The 20,327-nt window shown below is 43.4% G+C and overlaps 2 protein-coding genes across 3 annotated transcripts in view; both read left to right on the plus strand.

The window, feature by feature from the left end:
- Positions 1-20,327, plus strand: part of LOC309566332 (signal transducer and activator of transcription 5B) — a 517,032-nt gene that overhangs the window by 492,649 nt on the left and 4,056 nt on the right. For both annotated transcript variants that reach the window (XM_082271444.1, XM_082271445.1), the window contains 3 exons: positions 6,263-6,393; positions 9,804-9,968; positions 10,106-10,154. In XM_082271444.1, the coding sequence (XP_082127570.1) occupies positions 6,263-6,393; positions 9,804-9,968; positions 10,106-10,154 (345 nt within the window). The remainder of the gene's footprint in view (positions 1-6,262; positions 6,394-9,803; positions 9,969-10,105; positions 10,155-20,327) is intronic.
- GHDC (GH3 domain containing) overlaps positions 5,881-20,327 on the plus strand; it is a 409,562-nt gene continuing 395,115 nt past the window's right edge. Inside the window, exon 1 of the mRNA XM_082271446.1 lies at positions 5,881-5,893. The gene's annotated coding sequence lies outside the window, so the exon portion shown is untranslated. The remainder of the gene's footprint in view (positions 5,894-20,327) is intronic.

A 20,327-nucleotide genomic window follows, 5' to 3' on the forward strand; every position in this document is an offset into this window, starting at 1 on the left:
GGGTCTTGGCAATCATCTTATAGTCTAGGCCATCTTTATGTAGAGCAACAATTATTTTTTTCAGATCCTTAGAGTCTTTGCCATTATGTGCCATGTTGAACTTCCAGTGCCCAGTATTAGAGAGTGAGAGCGATAACACCAAATTTAACACACCTGCTCCCCATTCACACCTGACAACTTGTAACACGAACGAGTCACATGACATCGGGGAGGAAAAATGGCTGTTTGGGCCCAATTTGGACAATATCACTTAGGGTTGTATTCACTTCAATTGCCAGCGGTTTAGACATTAATGACTGTGTGTTGAGTTATTTTGAGGGGACAGCAAATTTACATGGTTATACAAGCTGTATACTCACTACTTTACATTGCAGCAAAGTGTAATTTCTTCAGTGTTGTCACATGAAAAGATGGAAAAAAATATTTACTAAAATGTGAGGGGTGTACTCACTTAAGATAATGTGATAATGTAATGTAAGATAATGTGTAATATATATGCATACGCACACACACACACACACACTGTCCAGACAAATTTTACAAAGTATGGAACATTTGGTGGAACTTAGGTTTGACTTCTGTGGACAATGCTACCTCTCAGTATGTGGATGACAACGAATGCAACACTTATGGTACTGTTGCTGCACAGATAATATCTATGTATGCAGGGCCGGTACAAGGGGTGGGCAGGAGGGGCGGCTGCCCTGGGCGGAGTGTGGGAGGAGTGTGGGAGGGGGCGCCAAAACACTGAAGAATCACCTTTATTCTAAGCTCCTGTGTTGCTAAAACATGTCCAAAATCAGAGCCAACAATGCGCCCATACCTTCTGCAGGCTTCCCGCCCCTTGCTGGAAAGGAGAGACACACTCTCCTGGGCACAGGTTTCGTACAGGCTGGCTGGTTGGATCGGGACTGTGAGAGCTCCTGTACAGGTGGGCGGAGCAAGCAGAGCACACTACACTGCAGCCTCAGCAGACATCGGAGCTCTCCTCTCCTCTCCTCTCCTCCTCAAGCTGAAGATAAGAGACAGATAGCAGACTGAATTTCCTCCTCCTGTGAGTCCCGATCTGTCCTGTCCTGTTTTACTGTGCAATGCTGTGCTGTAAGCCTGTACTGACCCTTGCAGTGCAGGTTTACTAAAGAGAAAGTAAAATGTTTTGAATAGGTTAGGAATATAATGGGACTTTTCAGGCTCCACATACTGTAGATGTTATCCACACATACACACTATATCTTAATCCTGCCTTTTAATAAGATATACTGTGTGTATGTGGAATACATCTACAGTATGTGGAGCCTGAAAAGTCCCATTATATTCCTAACCTATTCAAAGATTGACCATAAACAAGTGATGTGTTGCAGCCCAACTCCAGCAAAGTGAAACAGTCCACCCTTGCAGTGCTGGAGGATATAGCCTCATGTATACTTTCTCCAGCCAGCTACAGTGCTCTCCTCTTCCACCCAAAGTCTCATCACATACCATACAGGAACATTAACCCTGTATGGTATGATGAGGCTGGAGTGTGACCCAGTCACAGTTTACCCAGGAGCTCCCAAGGACCAATCACAGCACTGGAGAGAGCCTACTGCCACAAGGAGTAAGGTAAAGCTGGGTACACATGAAACAAAATTTGTTCGGCCCCCCATGGACCAGCTGAATTTTGATCTATGTGTGGCCTTGCCTGTTGGCCGCCTGTCAGAATGGGAGCTTCTGTAGAATGGGAGCCTGCTGGAAAACCTTGTTCGATCAGCAGCTTGCAGCCAATTAGCTGCAATGCTGATCAGTGTATTCTGACAGAGAAGAGTCCCCAGCGTCAGAATACGTCTCGTGGAGGGGATTTCTTCATCCACCGCTTGTGTGGATGGATGAATCTAAGTGTTTTTTTTTTCAATTCAGCCCACTGGCTAAACCAAAAAAAAACCTATGCATGTGTGCCAGTTTAAGTGCCGAATCACACTATTGCAATGCCAGACATTGCATGTGATTTGCACCACATTGTGGTGCAGATCACATGCGATGTCTGTGCAATGTGATTTCAGCCATACAAACTTTTTGGCTGAAATCGCATCCCATTTGCACAAGAATGGAGCAGGGCCCTTTTTTTTGGTTCGCACTGGAATCGGATTGCATGGGTGTTCACACCTATGGGATCCAATTCCTGCACCATTTCACAGTTTGAACTGCAATCTGCGAACCAATCTGAAAGTGTCATCATTACCTTTACATTGACACCCCCCAGAGATTTGCAGATCTCAGTGTAAACCACTGTGCGATTCTGGTGCAATGGTTTTACCCTAATCCTCTGCTCCTAGAATAAAAAAGTCCCATACACACAATGAGAATATCAAACATTTTTTTTTTTTACATGCTAGTCTTAGGAATATACTGGGACTTTTCAGGCCCCATTGTAAGGGTTGATTTTTTTTTTTTTTCCTGAAGTTGGGATTTAAACGTTTATTATGAAAAAAATTCAGGGAAGACATTTGGGTTAGACAGGTACATTAGTTGGTGGTTTAATGTATATATTGAGTGTTTGTATGTACGTATTCATGCATATATGAAATGCCTCATAGGGGTAAATTATTCAGTCCTGACCTTAGCACTCTATACATAGGTGTAATTATCAAGTGTGGTTATCAGGCATGGGTAAAATGATTGGTCATGCACAACCCGGGGGGGGGGGGGGGGCGCAGTTTTGCATGTTCGCCCTGGGCGCTGGATGACCTTGTCCCAGCACTGTATGTATGGAACAAGTTCTCTCCTGTAATTGTGTACTTTCCTCTGTGCTGTTACTTTGTCTTCAATAAGTTAAAAATAGAAATGCCTTTAATAATGAATACAAAGCTGTATTCACTTGTGTCTTTAAAATCTGCCTAGAATTCAGCTTTAAGGGTGTCGTTTTTTAGGCTAAGTTAAACATCGGCTTCTTTTTTATTAAATAGAATGGGATTACATAGCCTAGTTTTTGCCCCTGATCCTGCCAACCTTGAAGTTTTGGGTTTTCCCACCCACCTTTGGGTGTTTCCAGTTCTTCTGGTACATTCTCTGCAATAAAACATAATAAATAGCGGCATATAACATGGACCCCATGGTAATAATAGTAACAGGTGAGCTGTATTTAATTTAGCAAACACGTATACAGACCTTGTTATTGCAGTATTGTCAAATGAGTAATTATCATCTATTGCAAACACTCTAACGCCTGAATCTCAACAATAAATAATATTGTATGCTTGGCTCTGCATATTGAAAAAATAATTTTGTAATTTCATGCTTGATGGTTAGGGATCAACAGTTGGGCATGTATGTATTGGTCAGCATCACTAGTCAGTCAGCATTGGGCATTGCTGAGTATTTTCCCTTGTGATGGGAGGTACAGTTTAAGCTGTGCCAGCTCATGGGAAGAGAAGCACAGTAGTTCACACACTCAGGACATCCAATAGTTTTGCCAGGCAGTAGGGCAGCTTGTAAATATCTATTCTGTGGTCTATAATGTGAGACTGGAGAGAAGGTGGTGGTCATCCAGGATTAAGGCACTGATCTTTCATTGCTAAAGCATGGTTACCTGTGGTTCCCCACAGGTTGCATATAGCAACCCTATATAAGATATAATGTCTATCTAGTGCAGCTAGATGCATTCCTACTGAATTTACATGTGGAGCTCAACTCTGCTGTGCTATTGACTTTTCTCTTTCATTCATCGACGGACACAGCGCTCCATAAATCCTAACTACTGGGTTATATTGCCTCCTCCAGGAGTAGGACTAAGCAGAACAAAAAACACCTAGCTACGCCCATGGGCCGTCCTCAGCTGGTATATAACCCCCCTCTCTGCTCTAGGTAATCAGTTTTAATCTGTCTAGTCAGGAGTAAGGACCTAGGCTCCCAGCTGGGATCTCTGATCCTAGCATTTTTTTCTCATTCCTTACATCTTTTTTGTATTTTTTTTCTTGGGAGATCTACAATCAACTGCCGGGCTGCGCAATGGGCTGGATAATCTTGATCCAGTGGTCCCTTCGGCCCAGCCATTGAGTGTGTGCAGACCGCAGTTACGTGCTGGGTTGGCCGCGACATAGCCTCACAGGCAGAGGCGGGCCTGTGAGTTAAACGTCTTGCAGTGTCTCATACGACCGAGCGTGGGTTTAGGTAGCATCATTCCCCTGGTCAGCAGCTCCCCTACTTCGGTGCCGAGGACTCTGTCTGGAGTGTTACCCGTACCATGGAAGTGTGAGTACAGTAATCCCCTCCCACCTTTTGTCGTTTTTTTGTGGTGGACGCGGGTAACTTCCAGGGATGGTCGGACCTGCCGGCAGGTTCCCTCCTCCCATCCTTGAATCCCTTAGTGAGCTGGGCTTCCCCCATCTGTTCCTAAGGTCTCCCCCTGCTATCTCCACTCTGTAGGGGTCCTGGGATAGTGTACGTCCTGCCCTGGTAGTCTGGACTGGTCCCATTGTTGGAGACCCATAGGTGCATGCCCTGCTGTTTCCAGTGTGGGTATAGTGCAGGGGGGTCCCAGTGCAGAGACTGGTGCAGGGTGCGCAGTGGAGTCTCCCCTGACGTGTTTCCTTCCTTCAGGGGGGTTTTCCGTTGCAGAGGGCGCAGGAAAGATCCTGGCACCATGCTTTAGGATCTGTAGCTGATGTTGGCCATTTTTCCTTAGTCTGGCTGGTCTCCAGCTGGTGGCCATGTTTGTGTAACCTGATGATGTCACTGAGGCCACTTTCTCTTAGTCTGGCTGGTCACCAGCTGGTGGCCATGTTTGTGTAGCCCGATGTCACGGGAGCCATTTTCCCTTAATCCAAGAGACGCTGGAGACGACCGAATCCTCATGTGGATGCTGAAGCTCCTACTCTTGCTCCTCAGTTTCCTCTTCCTGTGCCCGGGACTTTCCCGCCTTTCCCTGCTCAGTCTGTCTCATCTAATTCTGAGCCTGATGCCCCCGTGGACGTGGCCCATCCAAGGGGGCTTATTATCACACCCCCAGATCCATCCGATAGTGAGGATATTTCCTCCATGGTCACAGCAGCGAATTAAAAAGTGCTGGTAGACTAACTTATTACTGCAGTGCATGAGACTTTAAAAATGGAGGATGCCGCTGATGTAGCCATGGACATGGCTGTGTCGTTTGGTACGCATAAGTCATCTCGCACTCCAACGGTGTTTCTTTATGTGCCTTATTTTGACAGGTTTTCCTCTAAGGAATGGGAACATTAGCCTTTTGAGGAGTCACTTTTAAAAAAAGTGGACTAGCTTTGTTCAACCCTCGTGTTTCCAGGTTGAACAAAGCTACCATGATCCCAGTAGAGCAGTGGTCCTCAACTCCCTTCCTCGGGGCCCACTAACAGGCCAGATTTTAAGTATTACCTTGGGGAGATGCAGACTAGAATACTGCAATCACTGAGCAGCAAATGAGATCACCTGTGATGTAATTTAGTTATCTTGCAAACCTGGCCTGTTAGTGGGCCCCAAGGACCGGAGTTGAGGACCACTGCAGTAGAGAAATCTCCGTCCTTTAAGGACCCGTCTGACAGGAAAGCGGAGGCTGTGGCACGCAGCATGTGTACTATGGCTGGTTCGACATTGTGGTCAGTCTTTGCCCTGGTGTCTCTGACCCTAACTGAATGGGCCAAGCTTTTGCGCCAGGGTATGGGGGGTGAGCATGTCCCCACTGCTTATGTTGATTTGCAGTTTATTTGTGATGCAGCTTTGGATACAGCTCCTGTGCTGTCCAAACTTTCTGTTTCAGCGGTGGTGATTAGGCGCGTGCCTGGGAGGTTCCAAGCATCCTTGGTCTGGTAGGCCTAGAGCTAGCTTCTCTGGACCCGCAGACAAGACCCCTTCAGCATGAAGGTCTGCCCTCACCCAATATTGGGGTGGGGGGACAGCTTCGCTGGTTTCCGGCCTCGTGGATCTCCTTCATGAGCGTCAAGGGGTTCCAGGAAATGATTCTTTTGGGGCTACCCAGAAAGGGGCACAGAGCTTGTCCTTTTCAGGTTTTTAAGGTGTTTAAGCCAGGTATTTTTTGTTCTGCTTAGTCCTACTCCTGGAGGAGGCAATATAACCCAGTAGCTATGATTTATAAACTGCTTGGTTTACTATTTTCAAAAATGAAAATAAAAATGGATTTTATGGTAAGTACAAAAATCCAATTTTTTATGTATCCTGACTTTTTCTTCTACGTTTTTTTCTTTCCAGGCAGGAATTTTCATTCCAATCCCTAAATGTTATGTCATTACTCTTTTTCTTTTTTTTTTATTTACAGGGCAATTTTAGGCTTTGTCAACAAGCAGCAGGCTCATGACATGTTGGTGAATAAAAGGGACGGGACTTTTCTTCTGCGCTTTAGCGATTCGGAAATTGGGGGAATCACAATAGCATGGAAGTTTGAGCTACGTAAGTTTGTGAGATTTTACTCTTCAGAATTCTAAGCAAACGTATATACAGCTAGTCTTGTGATCCAGACTCTATTTGCATACTGCAGAACTAGACGATTAACACCCTTTTTTTTTTTAAGTAATAAACCAAGCAGTTATTGCACAAAACCATTCCAGTGCATTCGTTTTGATGTTGTTTTCTTGATGGTTTGCATCAGACTACAACATAAAACAATGCTCCCTGTTAGAGAGATTCATGCTCCCTAGTTGACAAAAAAAAAGCCAAGGAGGAGTTGTAACCATTCTCTACTCTGTAAAAAAGGAAAACATTTGGATCTAGGTATACAATAATGATTGCCTGATATTTTCAGAACATCACATTTTAAAATATCTAACTTTCAGACTCTGCTATTGTAATCCGTTTTATAGTAGCTGAGGGGAATGTATGGAGATTTGTTTTCTTTATTCTACTTTATGTGAAGCTCATTGTTGTATTTCAGGAGCGTTTTAGGTCTTTCAGTGTGATATTGCTCTGATAGGCAAGCAAACATAATGTATTTTGTCAAATTTAATTATGTTCCTCGGTGAGCAATTTTTTTGGATGGCAACGCAGGGTTTTCCAAGTTTATGTATAATAGAAGGATGTACTGTTTTTGGTAATCTAAAGTATGTCTACAGCTTTCCTAGCTAGGATTAGTAAATCATCATCAGTACAGTCTCTTGCATCTTTACCAAGATGCTTGCCTTGGTGTTAGCCCTGTTACACCTTTAGGGTATCTCCATTGTGGGTTACTTTACTGACGTTTGGCTTTAAGCTACGTTGCATCAGATCCTGAAAGCCAACCTCAGGATCTTATTGTTGACTTTCTTGGAGTTAATTTGGCTGCCAAGCATTAGTCCTCTATAATACCATCCCCTCTCTTGCAATACTTGGCATTGATCTAGGACCTGAGGTTGTTGAGGGCTTTCTTTCCTCAGCTCCTGAGGTTGCAAGCTCAGTTTAGACTCTGCCCAATCACTTTTTGATTTGTGAGGTTTCCTGGTCTTACATAGGTTGAAAAAAAGACACAAGTCCATATGGCTCAACCAATAAAAGACAAAAAACAGTAAAGAACACACCCAACCATACAATCCCATATACACAATCCTATACCCGCAGTTAGTCCAGAGGAAGGAGAAAAACCCCAACAAAGCATGATCCAATGTGTTACAGCAGGGGAAAAAAATTCCTTCCTGATACCCCGAGAGGCAATCGGATATTCCCTGGATCAACTTTACCTATATTAGTAGTAGTACCCATTTATATTATGTACACCTAGGAAAGAATCCAGGCCTTTTTTACGGTCTTGTGATTGCTTACTTCAAAACAGATCTTTTTGGCCAACATCATACCAGGATATTTTAGACAAAGGTCTTCTGGAAATGGAACAAATCACCACTCTCACTGTACAGACCAATTTGTGAAGACCAATTTGAAAGAGAGGATGCACAGACCTAGTGCTTTATCTTAAAACCATTGCTATATTTTTATATATATATATATATATATATATATAGAATATAAAAAAAAAAGTGGTAAGTATTATACTCACAAGACGACATATCAAGCTCATCACATAGTACAACGTCATCCACACTGCATTATATCATGTGGTAAGAGCAGATAAAGATCCAATAGGCTAACACATTTCAAGAACTAGGCTCTTCCTCAGATGTTATGAGGAAGAGGCTAGTCCTCAAAACGTGTTAGTCTATTGGATCTTTATCTGCTCCTACCACAGGATATGATGCAGTGTGGATTGGATAACATTGTACTATGTGATGAGCTTGATGCATTTGTCATCTGGTAAGTATAATACCACTTTTTTATACAAAGAAAGTGATGGTTTTAGGATGATACACTAGGTCTGTTTGCACTCTCTTTCTCTTTGTGGTTTCAGTTGTGCAGACTCCCACAGTCTTAAGAGGGCAGCAAGGCGAGGTGTATCCATACAAGCCAGGATCGAAGTATAGCCTACTTACATTGTGCAGCCCACTTCTAAGTGCAGGAGGTTTTTGTGTTTGTGACTATTTGTAGACAAAGGCATATCTATGGTGAAGGCCCCATTCACTAATGCTGTAAGGAAAGTCTTCAACTGTGGTGGAAGATAGTAAGGATGGGTGGGTTGGGGCAGAGTCCTTGGCTTCCGATCAAAGTATTGGAACTTTGGGCAATAAGTTTGCTTCCCTTTAGTTGGAGTGCTGATCTAGAGGGATGCCCAAAATGGGAACAGTTTCATGATGGTGGCATATGTAAATTACCAGGGTAGTACCAAGAATCTGGAAATGCAGTTCCTCAACACATGTAGGTCCTGCCTCACAATTCAAATATCGATCTTTACCTCCTAATCTTTGTGGTCAAGCTTGCTTGACAAGAAATCATAGCCCCCAATATTTTTTGTGACATATTCGTCACTGCAGTAGCTGCCCTATATTTCAAGCCTTGTTGAGAGACTGCTTTTTGTGCCATAGACACTGCGCCATCTTGGTTTTTGTGTCCAAATGTTTCAGTCTTAGAAAGGGTCCTCAGAGGCTTGCAGCACAATAGGTATATGGAAAGGTTCTAGGTAGTATAGATGAATTTACTTCTTTGTAGATCTTTGTTGAGCAGAAGCTCTTACAGGCGTGCCTTACTCCATTCACAATCAGGCTGTACCACCCCACTTTAGCCTTTATATGTAATGTGTATTGTTATTAGACACTTCATTTCTGATGTGGTTGATATCCAAAATATCTTCGCTTTAGTAGTATCTGTTGCAAGAATGTCCCTTGCAGCCAACTCTTCTTAGTACAGCTGTTGTGTGAACATGCCTAGACGCTGCCCAACCTTCTGGTCAATACGTAAACTTATAAGCTTAGTACTACTTGTTGCACTGTAGGTGAAATCTAAAATTGCAGCATGTAGCCCCAGTAGAACTAATACCTACAAAATCTGAGTATTTCTGTGTTAATACATAGGAGTGAAATGAATAGCTGGTGGATTTAAACTTGTAGTATAAGTTCACTATGTGTGTATTCACAATGCTTATCAGATTCTGCAGGCAGTTTTCCTTCAAGCACTGTATACCTTTTGGGCCCAGTTGTCACTTATTCTGTTTACAAGCCATTACATTTTCTGCTTTCTGAGCCAGAATAAAGTAGATAAATATCTTGGGACAGGACTCAGAAGAAGCAAAGTTTCCTGTACAAAGAATACTTTGAAGAATAACACATGGTATTATCCGCAGCTGGATTTTCGTTTTTGGATGATTGAAACTTACACTGTTTACATTTTAGACGTCCGCTAATATATTTTTCTAGGTTAAATACATTTTTCTGTTCATGCTGAATCTGCTGTAACTTTATTCTTCTCTTATATGTGTACTTCATATTCTGTTTATGTATCCCCAGCGGACAGAGCTTTGTGGAATCTGATGCCTTTTACAAGCCGAGACTTCTCAGTACGTTCGCTGGCAGACCGACTGGGTGACCTCAATTATCTCATCTATGTGTACCCTGACCGTCCCAAAGATGAAGTGTTCTCAAAGTATTACACCCCAGTTCTCTGCAATCCCTGTAAGAAACTTTCCATATACCATGTATCTGTCTGTTGCAAATATTTCTTATGTACTATCACAGGAGGAAATAATGAGATACTTAAATACTTTTGCTTTATTTGTAAGTATTTATTTGTTTTTACTTGTTCTTTGCAGCTAAAGGAGATGGCTATGTGAAGCCAGCCATAAAGCAAGTGGTTCCAGAGTAAGTCTCTTTTCCTGACATATTTGCATGTATGCCATATTAATGATTATCCCTGGTCAGTTGATGATGGTGCTTAACAGATCTGTCATTGAATACGTTGTACAAAGAAAAGTGACTGTACATCACAGGTGTCAAACACAAGGCCCGCGGGCCGAATGCGGCCCCCAGGCTATTTCACGTGGCCCTCACACCTCTCCTGCGGCACCCCCCTTGCCTCTGCCCCCACCTTGTCTCTGTAGTCGGCAGCAGAGAGGACAGAGCTCCTTTGCCAGATCCTGCACTCCTCTGTGCAGCTGCAGAAAGGCTCATCTTTGCCCCCCCCCCTCTTCCCAGCAGTACGCAGCAGAGAGGAGGGCAGAACTCCTGCAGATCCTGCACCTCTCTGTGCAGCCGCAACGCCACCTTACCTTTGCTTAGCCTGGTTTCAGCATTCAGCAGACTCTGGAAGCTGACTCCAGCCCTCCTCTGGTTCTCATCTAGACCCTGCACTTCTTCCCAGATCCACCCACATCTTCCTTCTGGCAGCAGCACAAGGTAAAGGTGTGCATTGTGTTGTAAGGAATGGTGGGTGACTCTTGACTTCTAAAGGTGGGGGGGGGTTCTTGACATCCCATGTAAGGGGGCGTGGGGTGCTATGGACATCAAATCCTACAGATATAACCGGCCCTTTGAGGGCAACCATAATGCCGATGCGGCCCGCGATTAAATTAGGTTTGACACCCCTGCTGTACATGAATAGTTTTACAGTATTTGCAAATGATGGCACAGATTCCAGCATAGCTTATAACAGTCTCAGAGCTTTTGGGTCATGCAGTGAATATCTCCAAATGCTGGATAATTTATTTTTCAGTAGAAAAGTATTTTTTTAATTATGTGCATGTCTATATTTTATCTTGAAGAGTATGTAAAACGAACATTTCGTATTCCTAATATGTGCCTGCTTTACCATGTACTTGCGTTAAAAAGTATCTTGTTCTCTTTGTATTGCTTCCTTTTGTGTGAAATCCTTGGTGTTCTTGCCAATCCCTCTGCTTTCTTAATAAAAACTGACCACACTAAGGAGAAAGCACTGTGGTCAGTTCTCTAGCTGTGCTTTCCTCAAATGATCAGACCTCCATTTACTGGGAAGCTCCATGTATAGCTGTTTCTCCTCCCCCAGCTCTCTGTTCTCAGCTAGGGCTTGGAGGGTGTGTTATCAGTTATAAAACGGGGGAAAAAATGTATTTATAATGTTTTTTTTTTTTTTTTTATGTGTATACATACATGTTCTTCCTTCCATTTCTATTTTAACCACTTAAGCCCCGGAGGATTTGGCTGCTCAAAGATCAGGCCCTATTTTGCGATTTGGCACTGCGTGATTTTAACGGACAATTGTGCGGTCGTGCGACGCTGTACCCAAACAAAATTGATGTCCTTTTTTTCCCACAAATAGAGCTTTCTTTTGGTGGTAGTTGATCACCTGTGCGATTTTTATTTTTTGCGCTATAAACAAAAAAGTGCGACAATTTTGAAAAAAATAACAATATTTTTCATGAAACTCTCAAAAAAAAATGTAAAAATCAAAATTTTTTAACATTTTAGGCCAATTTGTTTTCTGCTACATATGTTTGGTAATAAAAATTGCAAGCCCTCTGCTGGGGCTTGCGTCCAAGCGGCTGGGTGCCCACAAAAATTTAGGCCGTGGCCTAGTTGGGCGCCTCAGTTGGGGTATTGCATTTAGCCAGTGCATTTAGCTGAAGCCCCGCTCTACTTTTGGGCATCTGCTGGGCTGAGGATCTGTGCACTTGCGGCTGGGCCTCCACAAAAATTTAGGCCAAGACTTGCAGCCTGCTAGGCCGTTTGGTCGGCTTGGCGCCTCCCTTTGAAGGGGTGGCGCTGTGGGGGCACTTCATTTTGTGAATGACCGCTTTGCCGTCATTATTGTGTGGGGCACCTGCCCCTTTTAGCACTGTGGGACCATCAGAGTACCATGCCGGCGCATCCGCATCCCAGCGGGCGGCCCATTTTAAGGGAGCTATTTCCTATTATGCCCTTCATGGAGGGGGACCCCCTTGTTTTTTGCGGGGTCAATTAGGTAGTTCATTCGTGGGCCCTTGGTTGGCGTCCCTTTGCGAGATAGTAGTGGCGGGCCTCCCTGATTGCTATGTTTTCGGGATGAGGGTCTGCGTCCACGCACCCTGAGCACTCAGATAGTGAGGATGATTCCTCTACTCCTGTAGCCAATCATGAAAAGGCGCTGGTGGATGCACTTGAAAAAGTGACACTTTGAAACTGAAGGTTGCTGCTGATGCTGCGTCAGACCCTTTTTGGCACCCACAGGCCCTCCAAAGCGGCGAGGGTGTTACCTTTTCTGCTCACTTTGACAACATTGCCACAAAACAATGGGGTTGTCCAAAACACAGTGGGTCCTAAACGCTTTTTTCTTCTTGCAGTGTCCTTATGAGGATAACTGCATTTAAAGGTGGACGGTCCTACCTGTAATTTCATTTTTTTACTTTCTGCTATAAAATCCCAATAAAAAAAATTAAAAAAATCTAATTTTTTCATCAATTTAGGCCAATATGTATTCTGCCACATATGTTTGGTAAAATAAAATCCCAATAAGTGTATATTGATTGGTTTGCGCAAAAGTTATCGCGTCTACAAACTAGGGGATGGAATTATGTAATTTTTATTTATCTTCTTTTTACTAGTAATGGCGGCGATCTGCGATTTATAGCAGGATGTTGTGGCAGACAGATCGGATACCTAACTGACACTTTTAAGGGGACCAGTGACACTAATACAGTAATCAGTGCTAAAAATATGCACTGTTACTTTACTAATGACACTGGGAGGGAAGGGGTCAACACCAGGGGCGATCTAAGGGTTAAGTGTATCCCTAGGGGATGCTTTCTAACTGTGGGGGGGGTTGACTCACTGGATGAACACAGAGACCTGTGTTCCTAAATAGGAGGAACACAGGATCCCTGTGTTCATTTCTGGCAGAACAGCGGTCTGGCGTTCTGTCTCCATGGGGAGTGATCGTGGGTGGCTGGCAAACCCACTATTGGGCTCCCCCTCTGGCCAATCGGCGTGCCCCCACTATCTGTTACAGGAAGCAACATACGAGTACGTCGTTTTGCATAATAGAGCCGATTTGCTGCAGTAAAACTAAGGCGGCTGGTTGGCGAGTGGTTAAAGACCAAAAAAATATCTTGAAGTAATCCATCACCACTTATGCCAAAAAAAACTCGCCAAGATTTGCTGGTAAGGGTATAAACTGCACATTCCCCTCAGGTAGCAATCTCCTGCAAGTCCATCATGCAATCATTTGCCGGCAGTGCAAGTTCCTCAAATCCACATCAGCATAACAGATCCCAATGCAAGAGAGAAAAATCCTTGCATAGCATAAGATTCTTAAAAACGCTTAGGCTGGGTCCACATCTAATGCGGATGCGGCTCACAGCAGGGGTCCTGTGTGTCCCTGTACTCTGTTTCAGGGACGAATCGGGCCCAAATTTTTGCCTGAATTCAGACCTGAAACTGAGCCAAAGATGCACAGGACCCCTGTGCAATCCACTCCGCTGCAGCCATGGAGATGTGTGAACCAGCTCCATTGAGAGCTGGTCACAATCTCCTGTCATGGAAATTGGTCCGCATCCGATGCGCATAAGTGCAAACCTAGCCTTAATTTTTAGGTAGTAAACACACAAGTATATTCACATAGATAGGGCGGTAGTGAGCCCTGTTTTTGTTTGTGAATATACAGTGCCTTGAAAACGTATTCATACCCCTTGAAATTTTCCATATTTTGTCTTGTTACAACCAAAAACCTAAATGTATTTTATTGGAATTTTATCTGATAGACCAACACAAAATGGCACATAATTGTGAAGTAGAAGGAAAATGATAAATGGTTTTTAAAAAAAAAAAAAAAAAAAAAAAACTTCTGAAAACTGTGGCGTGATTTGTATTCAGCCCCCAAGTCAATACTTTGTAGAACCACCTTTCGCTGTAATTACAGCTGCAAGTCTTTTTGGTTATGTCTCTACAAGCTTTGCACATCAAGAGAGTGACATTTTTTTTCATTCTTCTTTGCAAAATAGCTCAAGCTCTGTCAGATTGGTTAGAGAGCGTCTGTGAACAGCAATTTTCAAGTCTTGCCACAGATTCTCAATTGGATTTAGGTCTGGACTTTGGGCCATTCTAACACATTGAATATGCTTTGATCTGAACCATTCCATTGTAGCTCTGGCTGTATGTTTAGGGTCGTTATCCTGCTAGAAGGTGAACTTCCGCCCCAGTCAAGTCTTTTGCAGACTCTAATATGTTTTCTTCTAAGATTGCCCTGTATTTGGCTCCATCCATCTTCCCATTAACTCTCACCAGCTTCCCTATTCTTGCTGCAGGAAAGCATCCCCCCAACATGATGCTGCCACCACCAAGTTTCATGGTGGGGATGGTATATTCAGGGAGATGTGCAGTGTTTGTTTTCTGCCACACATAATGTTTTACTTTTAAGCCAAAAGGTTCAGTTTTGGTCTAATTTGACCAGAGCACCTTCATACACATGTTTGCAGTGTCCCTTTCTTATGGCTTTTTCTCAACAATGGCTCTCTTCCTGCCACTCTTCCATAAAGGCCAGATTTGTGAAGTGCACGACTAATAGTTGTCCTCTGGACAGATTCTCGCACCTGAGCTGTGGATCTCTGTAGCTCCTCCAGAGTTACCATGGGTCTCTTGCCTGCTACTCTGATTAATGCTCTCCCTGGACGGCCATGTCTTGGTAGGTCTGGAGTTGTATCATACTCTTTATATTTTGGATGGTGGATTGAACCGTGCTTCATTAGATATCTAAAGCTTGAGATATTTTTAATATAACCTAACCCTGCTTTAAACTTCTCCACAACTTTATCCCTGACCTGTCTGGTGTGTTTCTTGGCCTTCTCAATGCCGTTTGTTCACAAAGGTTTTCTAAAAAACCTCTGAGGGCTTCAAAGAACAGCTGTATTAATGCTGAGATTAATTTACACACAGTTGGACTCTAGTTACTAATTAGGTGACTTCTGAGGGCAGTTGGTTCCACTAGATCTTAGTTAGGGGTATCCGAGTAAAGGGAGCTGAATACAAATGCACGCCACACTTTTCAGATACTTAGTTGTAAAACATTTTTAAAACCATTTATCATTTTCCTTACACTTCACAAATGATCTGCCAATTTGGGTCTATCATATAAAATACATTTACGTTTTTGGTTATAAGATGACAAAATGTGGAAAATTTCAAGGGGTATGAATACTTTAAGGTACTGTACTTGTATCAGGGGAGACACTCTATTATGTCAGAAGTGAATCTACCTGCTCTAGAAGCGCTGAAAATAAAAGAGAATGGAAAGGAGCTGGAATAGATGGTGGAAGAGGTTGTAGAGGATTTCTCACCCCCAGGCTCCTACTCACCTGATACCCTGGCTTCACTCAAAATGCTTGCCAATATACACATGCTCACTTCTACTACAGTATCTCACAAAAGTGAGTACACCCCTCATATTTTTGCAAATATTTTATTATATCTTTTCATGTGACAATACTGAAGAAATTACACTTTGCTACAATGTAGTGAGTGTACAGCTTGTATAACAGTGTAAATTTGCTGTCTCCTCAAAATAACTTAACACACAGCCATTATTGTCTAAACTGCTGGCAACAAAAGTGAGTACACCCCTTAGTGAAAAAGTCCAAATTGGGCCCTATTAGCCATTTTTCCTCCCCGGTGTCATGTGACTCGTTAGTTTTTACAAGGCCTCAGGTGTGAATGGGGAGCAGGTGTATTAACATTGGTGTTATCGCTCTCACTCTCATACTGGTCATTGGAAGTTCAACATGGCACCTCATGGCAAAGAGCTCTCTTTGGATCTCAAAAAAAAAGAAGAATTGTTGAACCACATAAAGATGGCCTAGGCTATAAGAAGATTGCCAAGACCCTAAAATTGAGCTGCAGCATGGTGGCCAAAACCATACAGCGGTTTAACAGGACAGGTTCCATTCACAACAGGCTGCGCCATAATCGACCAAAGCAGTTGAGTGCATTTGCATCCTATCCAGAGGTTGTTTTTGAGAAATAACCGTATGAGTGATGCCAGCATTGCTGCAGATGTTGAAGGGGTGGGGGGTCAACCTGCCAGTGCTCAGATCATACGCCGCTTACTGCATAAAAGTGGCATGGCTGTCATCCCAGAAGGAGGCCTCTTCTAAAAATGATTCACAAGAAAACCCACAAACAGTTTGCTGAAGAAAAGCAGACTAAGGACATGGATTACTGGAACCATGTCCTGTGGTCTGATGAGACCAAGATAACCTATTTAGTTCAGATGGTGTCAAGTGTGTGAGGCGAGTACAAAGACAAGTGTGTCTTGCATGGTGGTGAGAGACTCATGGTCTCTGGGCTGCATGAGTGCTGCCAGCACTGGGGAGATACAGTTCATTACGGGAACCATGAATGCCAACATACTGAAGCAGAGCATGATCCCCTCCCTTTGGAGACTTGGCTGCAGAGCAGTATTCCAACATAATGACCCCGAACACAACTCCAAGACAGCCACCGCCTTGCTAAAGAAGCTGAGGGTAAAGGTGATGGACTGGCCAAGCATGTTCAGACCTAAACCCTATTGAGCATCTGTGGGGGGTCCTCCAATGGAAGATGGAGGAGCGCAAGGTCTCGAACAGCCACCAGCTCCGTGATGTCGTCATAGATAGGCATGTGACGATATCAGATTTCCATGCTGCGATTAATTGATTAGGGTTTTGTCACGGTATACGGTATTATCACGGTATTCAATTATTAAACTTAAATTATTAAATTTCTACCTCACTTCAATTTCATTGCTGAATTTAGGGACTTTGGTTCACTTTTGCACATAATTATATAGTCAGTCACTACAGACTCTGTGAACCAGGCCTAAAATAAGCCATCAAGCAGTGTCTGGCCTGCCTGGTGATGACTGGTCCTGGCGCTCGGCTCCGATCCGATGGCCTGGTCATTAGGGGCTAAATCCTTGCGGCCCAGAAGTGGTTAAACCTGCAGGAGGACCAGTGTTTTTATTTGTAAATTACTTTTCACATGCTTTAGGCCTAGTTCACATGTATGCGGGTTGGCGGTTCACATGTATGCGGGTTGGCGGTTCACATGTATGCGGGTTGGCGACCCACATTTGCACAGGCATAGCAGCCCATTGATTTGAATGGGCTGCTATGCCCTCATTTTACGCAGAAAAAAATTGCATGCAGCATTTTAAAAAAATGCAGTGGCCTTTAAATCCATCCTACTTCTGCACCATGCGACTTACTTGCAGTTACTGCTCTGGCAAGCTTTCTGCATTTTTAAAAACATGGGCCCAGCATTTAAAAACACAGTTTGCGTGTGCAGGAACTGCAAGTAAGTCGCATGGTGCAAAAGCAGGATGGGGGTTCACGGCCTATGCATTTTTTAAAATTCTGCATGCGGCTTTTTTCAGCTGAAAACGCAGGCATAGCAGCCCAACCCCATTCAAATCAATGGGCTGCTATCCCTATCCCTGTGCAAATATGGGCCGCCAACCCACATACATGTGAACCGCTAACCCGCATACATGTGAATCAGGCCTAAAGCAATAGTAAAAGTAATTTACAAATAAAAACACCGCTCCTCCTGCAGGTTTAACCACTTCTGGGCCGCAAGGATTTGCCCCTTTAATGACCAGGCCATCGGATCGGAGCGCCAGGACCAGTCATCACCAGGTAGGCCAGACACTGCTTGACGGCTATATAATAATGTAATGTGGGCTGCTATGCCTGTGCATCTATATATATATATATATATATATATATATATATATATATATATGCTGCTATGCCCGTGTATGTATTTCTATCTATCTATCTATCTATATCTCCATCTATCTATATCTCCATCTATCTATATCTATCTCTCCATCTATCTGTATATCTATCTCTCCATCTATCTGTATATCTATCTCTCCATCTATCTGTATATCCATCTCTCCATCTATCTGTATATCCATCTCTCCATCTATCTAGTGACAGTGTATGGTAAAAGTACTTGCAGACGCTTGTAGAAGGCACTGTGTCTCTCACTGTGTCTCTCTGAGCCTGGGAAGGAAGCATGTGGGTGTGTGCTGAGTGGGAGCTGTCTGATTGGTTACAGGGAGGAGCTAAGTCTCTCACTCTAGGATCATATTACCAGAGCTGTTTTCTATTGAGTGAGTGAACTGCTGAGTGAGGAATGAGTCATCCAAATGTATCAATTCACAAGTCAGACTGAGGAGCAGATAAACTCAGTATTTTAAAAATGCCACAATAACAATACCGTGGGTATGCAATACCGCGATATATCGAATTACCGAAAACCGGCATATGTCTAGTCATAGAGGAGTGGAAGAGGATTCCAGTGGCAACCTGTGAAGCTCTGGTAAACTCAATGCCCAAGAGGGTTAAGGCATTGGCCACACAAAATATTGACATTTTCACTTAGGGGTGTACTCGCTTTTGTTGCCAGCTGTTTAGACAATAATGGCTGTGTGTATTATTTTGAGGGGGACAGCAAATTTACACTGTAAGAGTCGGTTCACACTATCGCGACTTGTCAGGAGACTTGTCAGCCTGACAAGTCGCGCTCCCTCGCGGTCCATTGACCGCTACAGGACCCGTTTTAATAGGAACGACACAAGTCGCTCCGACTTAGAAAAAGGGTCCTGTACTACTTCGGGGCGACCTCGGAGCGACTTGCATAGACTTCCATTATGTGAAGTCCCTGCAAGTCGCTCCGAAGTCGTGGTGCATGGTAATGCACAAGTCGCCCCCGAAGTAGTAAGGAGTCGTGTTGCCTCAGTGTGAACCGACTCTTATACAAGCTTTACACTCTCTACTTTACATTGTAGCAAAGTGTCATTTCTTCAGTGTTGTCACATGAAAAGATTGAATAAAAAATTTACAAAAATATGATCAGTGTTCTCACTTTTGTGAGATACTGTATATATTTTTTTTAGCAGAGACCCTAAATAATAAAATGGCGGTGGTTGCAATAGTTTGTCACACTGTATTTGCGCAGCAGTCTTTCAAAAGCAATTTTTTTGGAAAACATACACTTCAATGAATTTTATAGAAAAAAAAAACTAAACTGTAAAGTTAGCCCAATTTTTTATATAATGTGAAAGATGATGTTACGCCCAGAATTGTGAGAAAATCATGCTCTTTATTCTAAGCAAAAAAAATTCTCATTTTATCCAAAATCATGCAGCTCTACTCTGCTCTATTATAAATCTGCAAGGACACTCATTTTGACTCTTATTCCCCATTCTCATGTCTTATCTTTAAATCGGTAGTATACCGATTTTTGTGACTTTTACCTACAGGTAAGCCTATAATAATTCTTACCTGTAGGTACAATTAATATCTCCTAAACCTGCACGGTTTAGGAGATATTTGCACTGCATGCAGCCGCTGACTCTATCGGCGCATGCGCTCTGAAGGTCTGGCGGACTTTCAGAGTTCCTTGCAGGGAAGTTGCTGGAAAGTTAATCCCCCGCGAACATGCGCGAGAGTGACGTCATCGCGGCTCCGGCCACTCACAGCGCCGGAGCCGCCGAACCCAGAAGAGAAGCCGAGGGATCATGTCCGCTCCCACAGCGGTGTCCGGGGGTCCGTGTCAGGGCTTCGTTTTAAGGTAAGTATTTCATAATGAGCTAGAATGCGATGCATACTAGCTCATTATGCCTTTGTCTTGCAGGGTTTTCTTTTTTTTTTTTTTGAGTATACTACCACTTTAACTATTGTACAGGTCTTGGCTGCTGTATGTAGCAGGGTTGTGACTGTAAAATACGGAAACCTTTCTTCACCGTAAGAGCTGTGAAATGTGGAATAGACTCCCTCCAGAGGTGGTTCTGGCTAGCTCACTAGATTGCTTTAAAAAAGGGCCTGGATTCTCTCCTAGGTGTAAATAATATAACTGCGTACTAATCTTTATAGGTAAAGTTGATCCAGGGAATATCCGATTGCCTCTCGGGGGATCAGGAAGGAATTTTTTTTCCCCTGCTGTAGCAAATTGAATCATGCTTTTCTGCAATTTTATTCGCCTTCCTCTGGATCAACTGTGGGTATAGGATTGTGTATATGGGATTGTATGGTTGGGTTTTCTTTA

The sequence above is a fragment of the Pelophylax lessonae genome (genome assembly GCF_965119305.1).
Source record: "Pelophylax lessonae genome assembly, chromosome: 11".
NCBI lineage: Eukaryota > Metazoa > Chordata > Amphibia > Anura > Ranidae > Pelophylax > Pelophylax lessonae.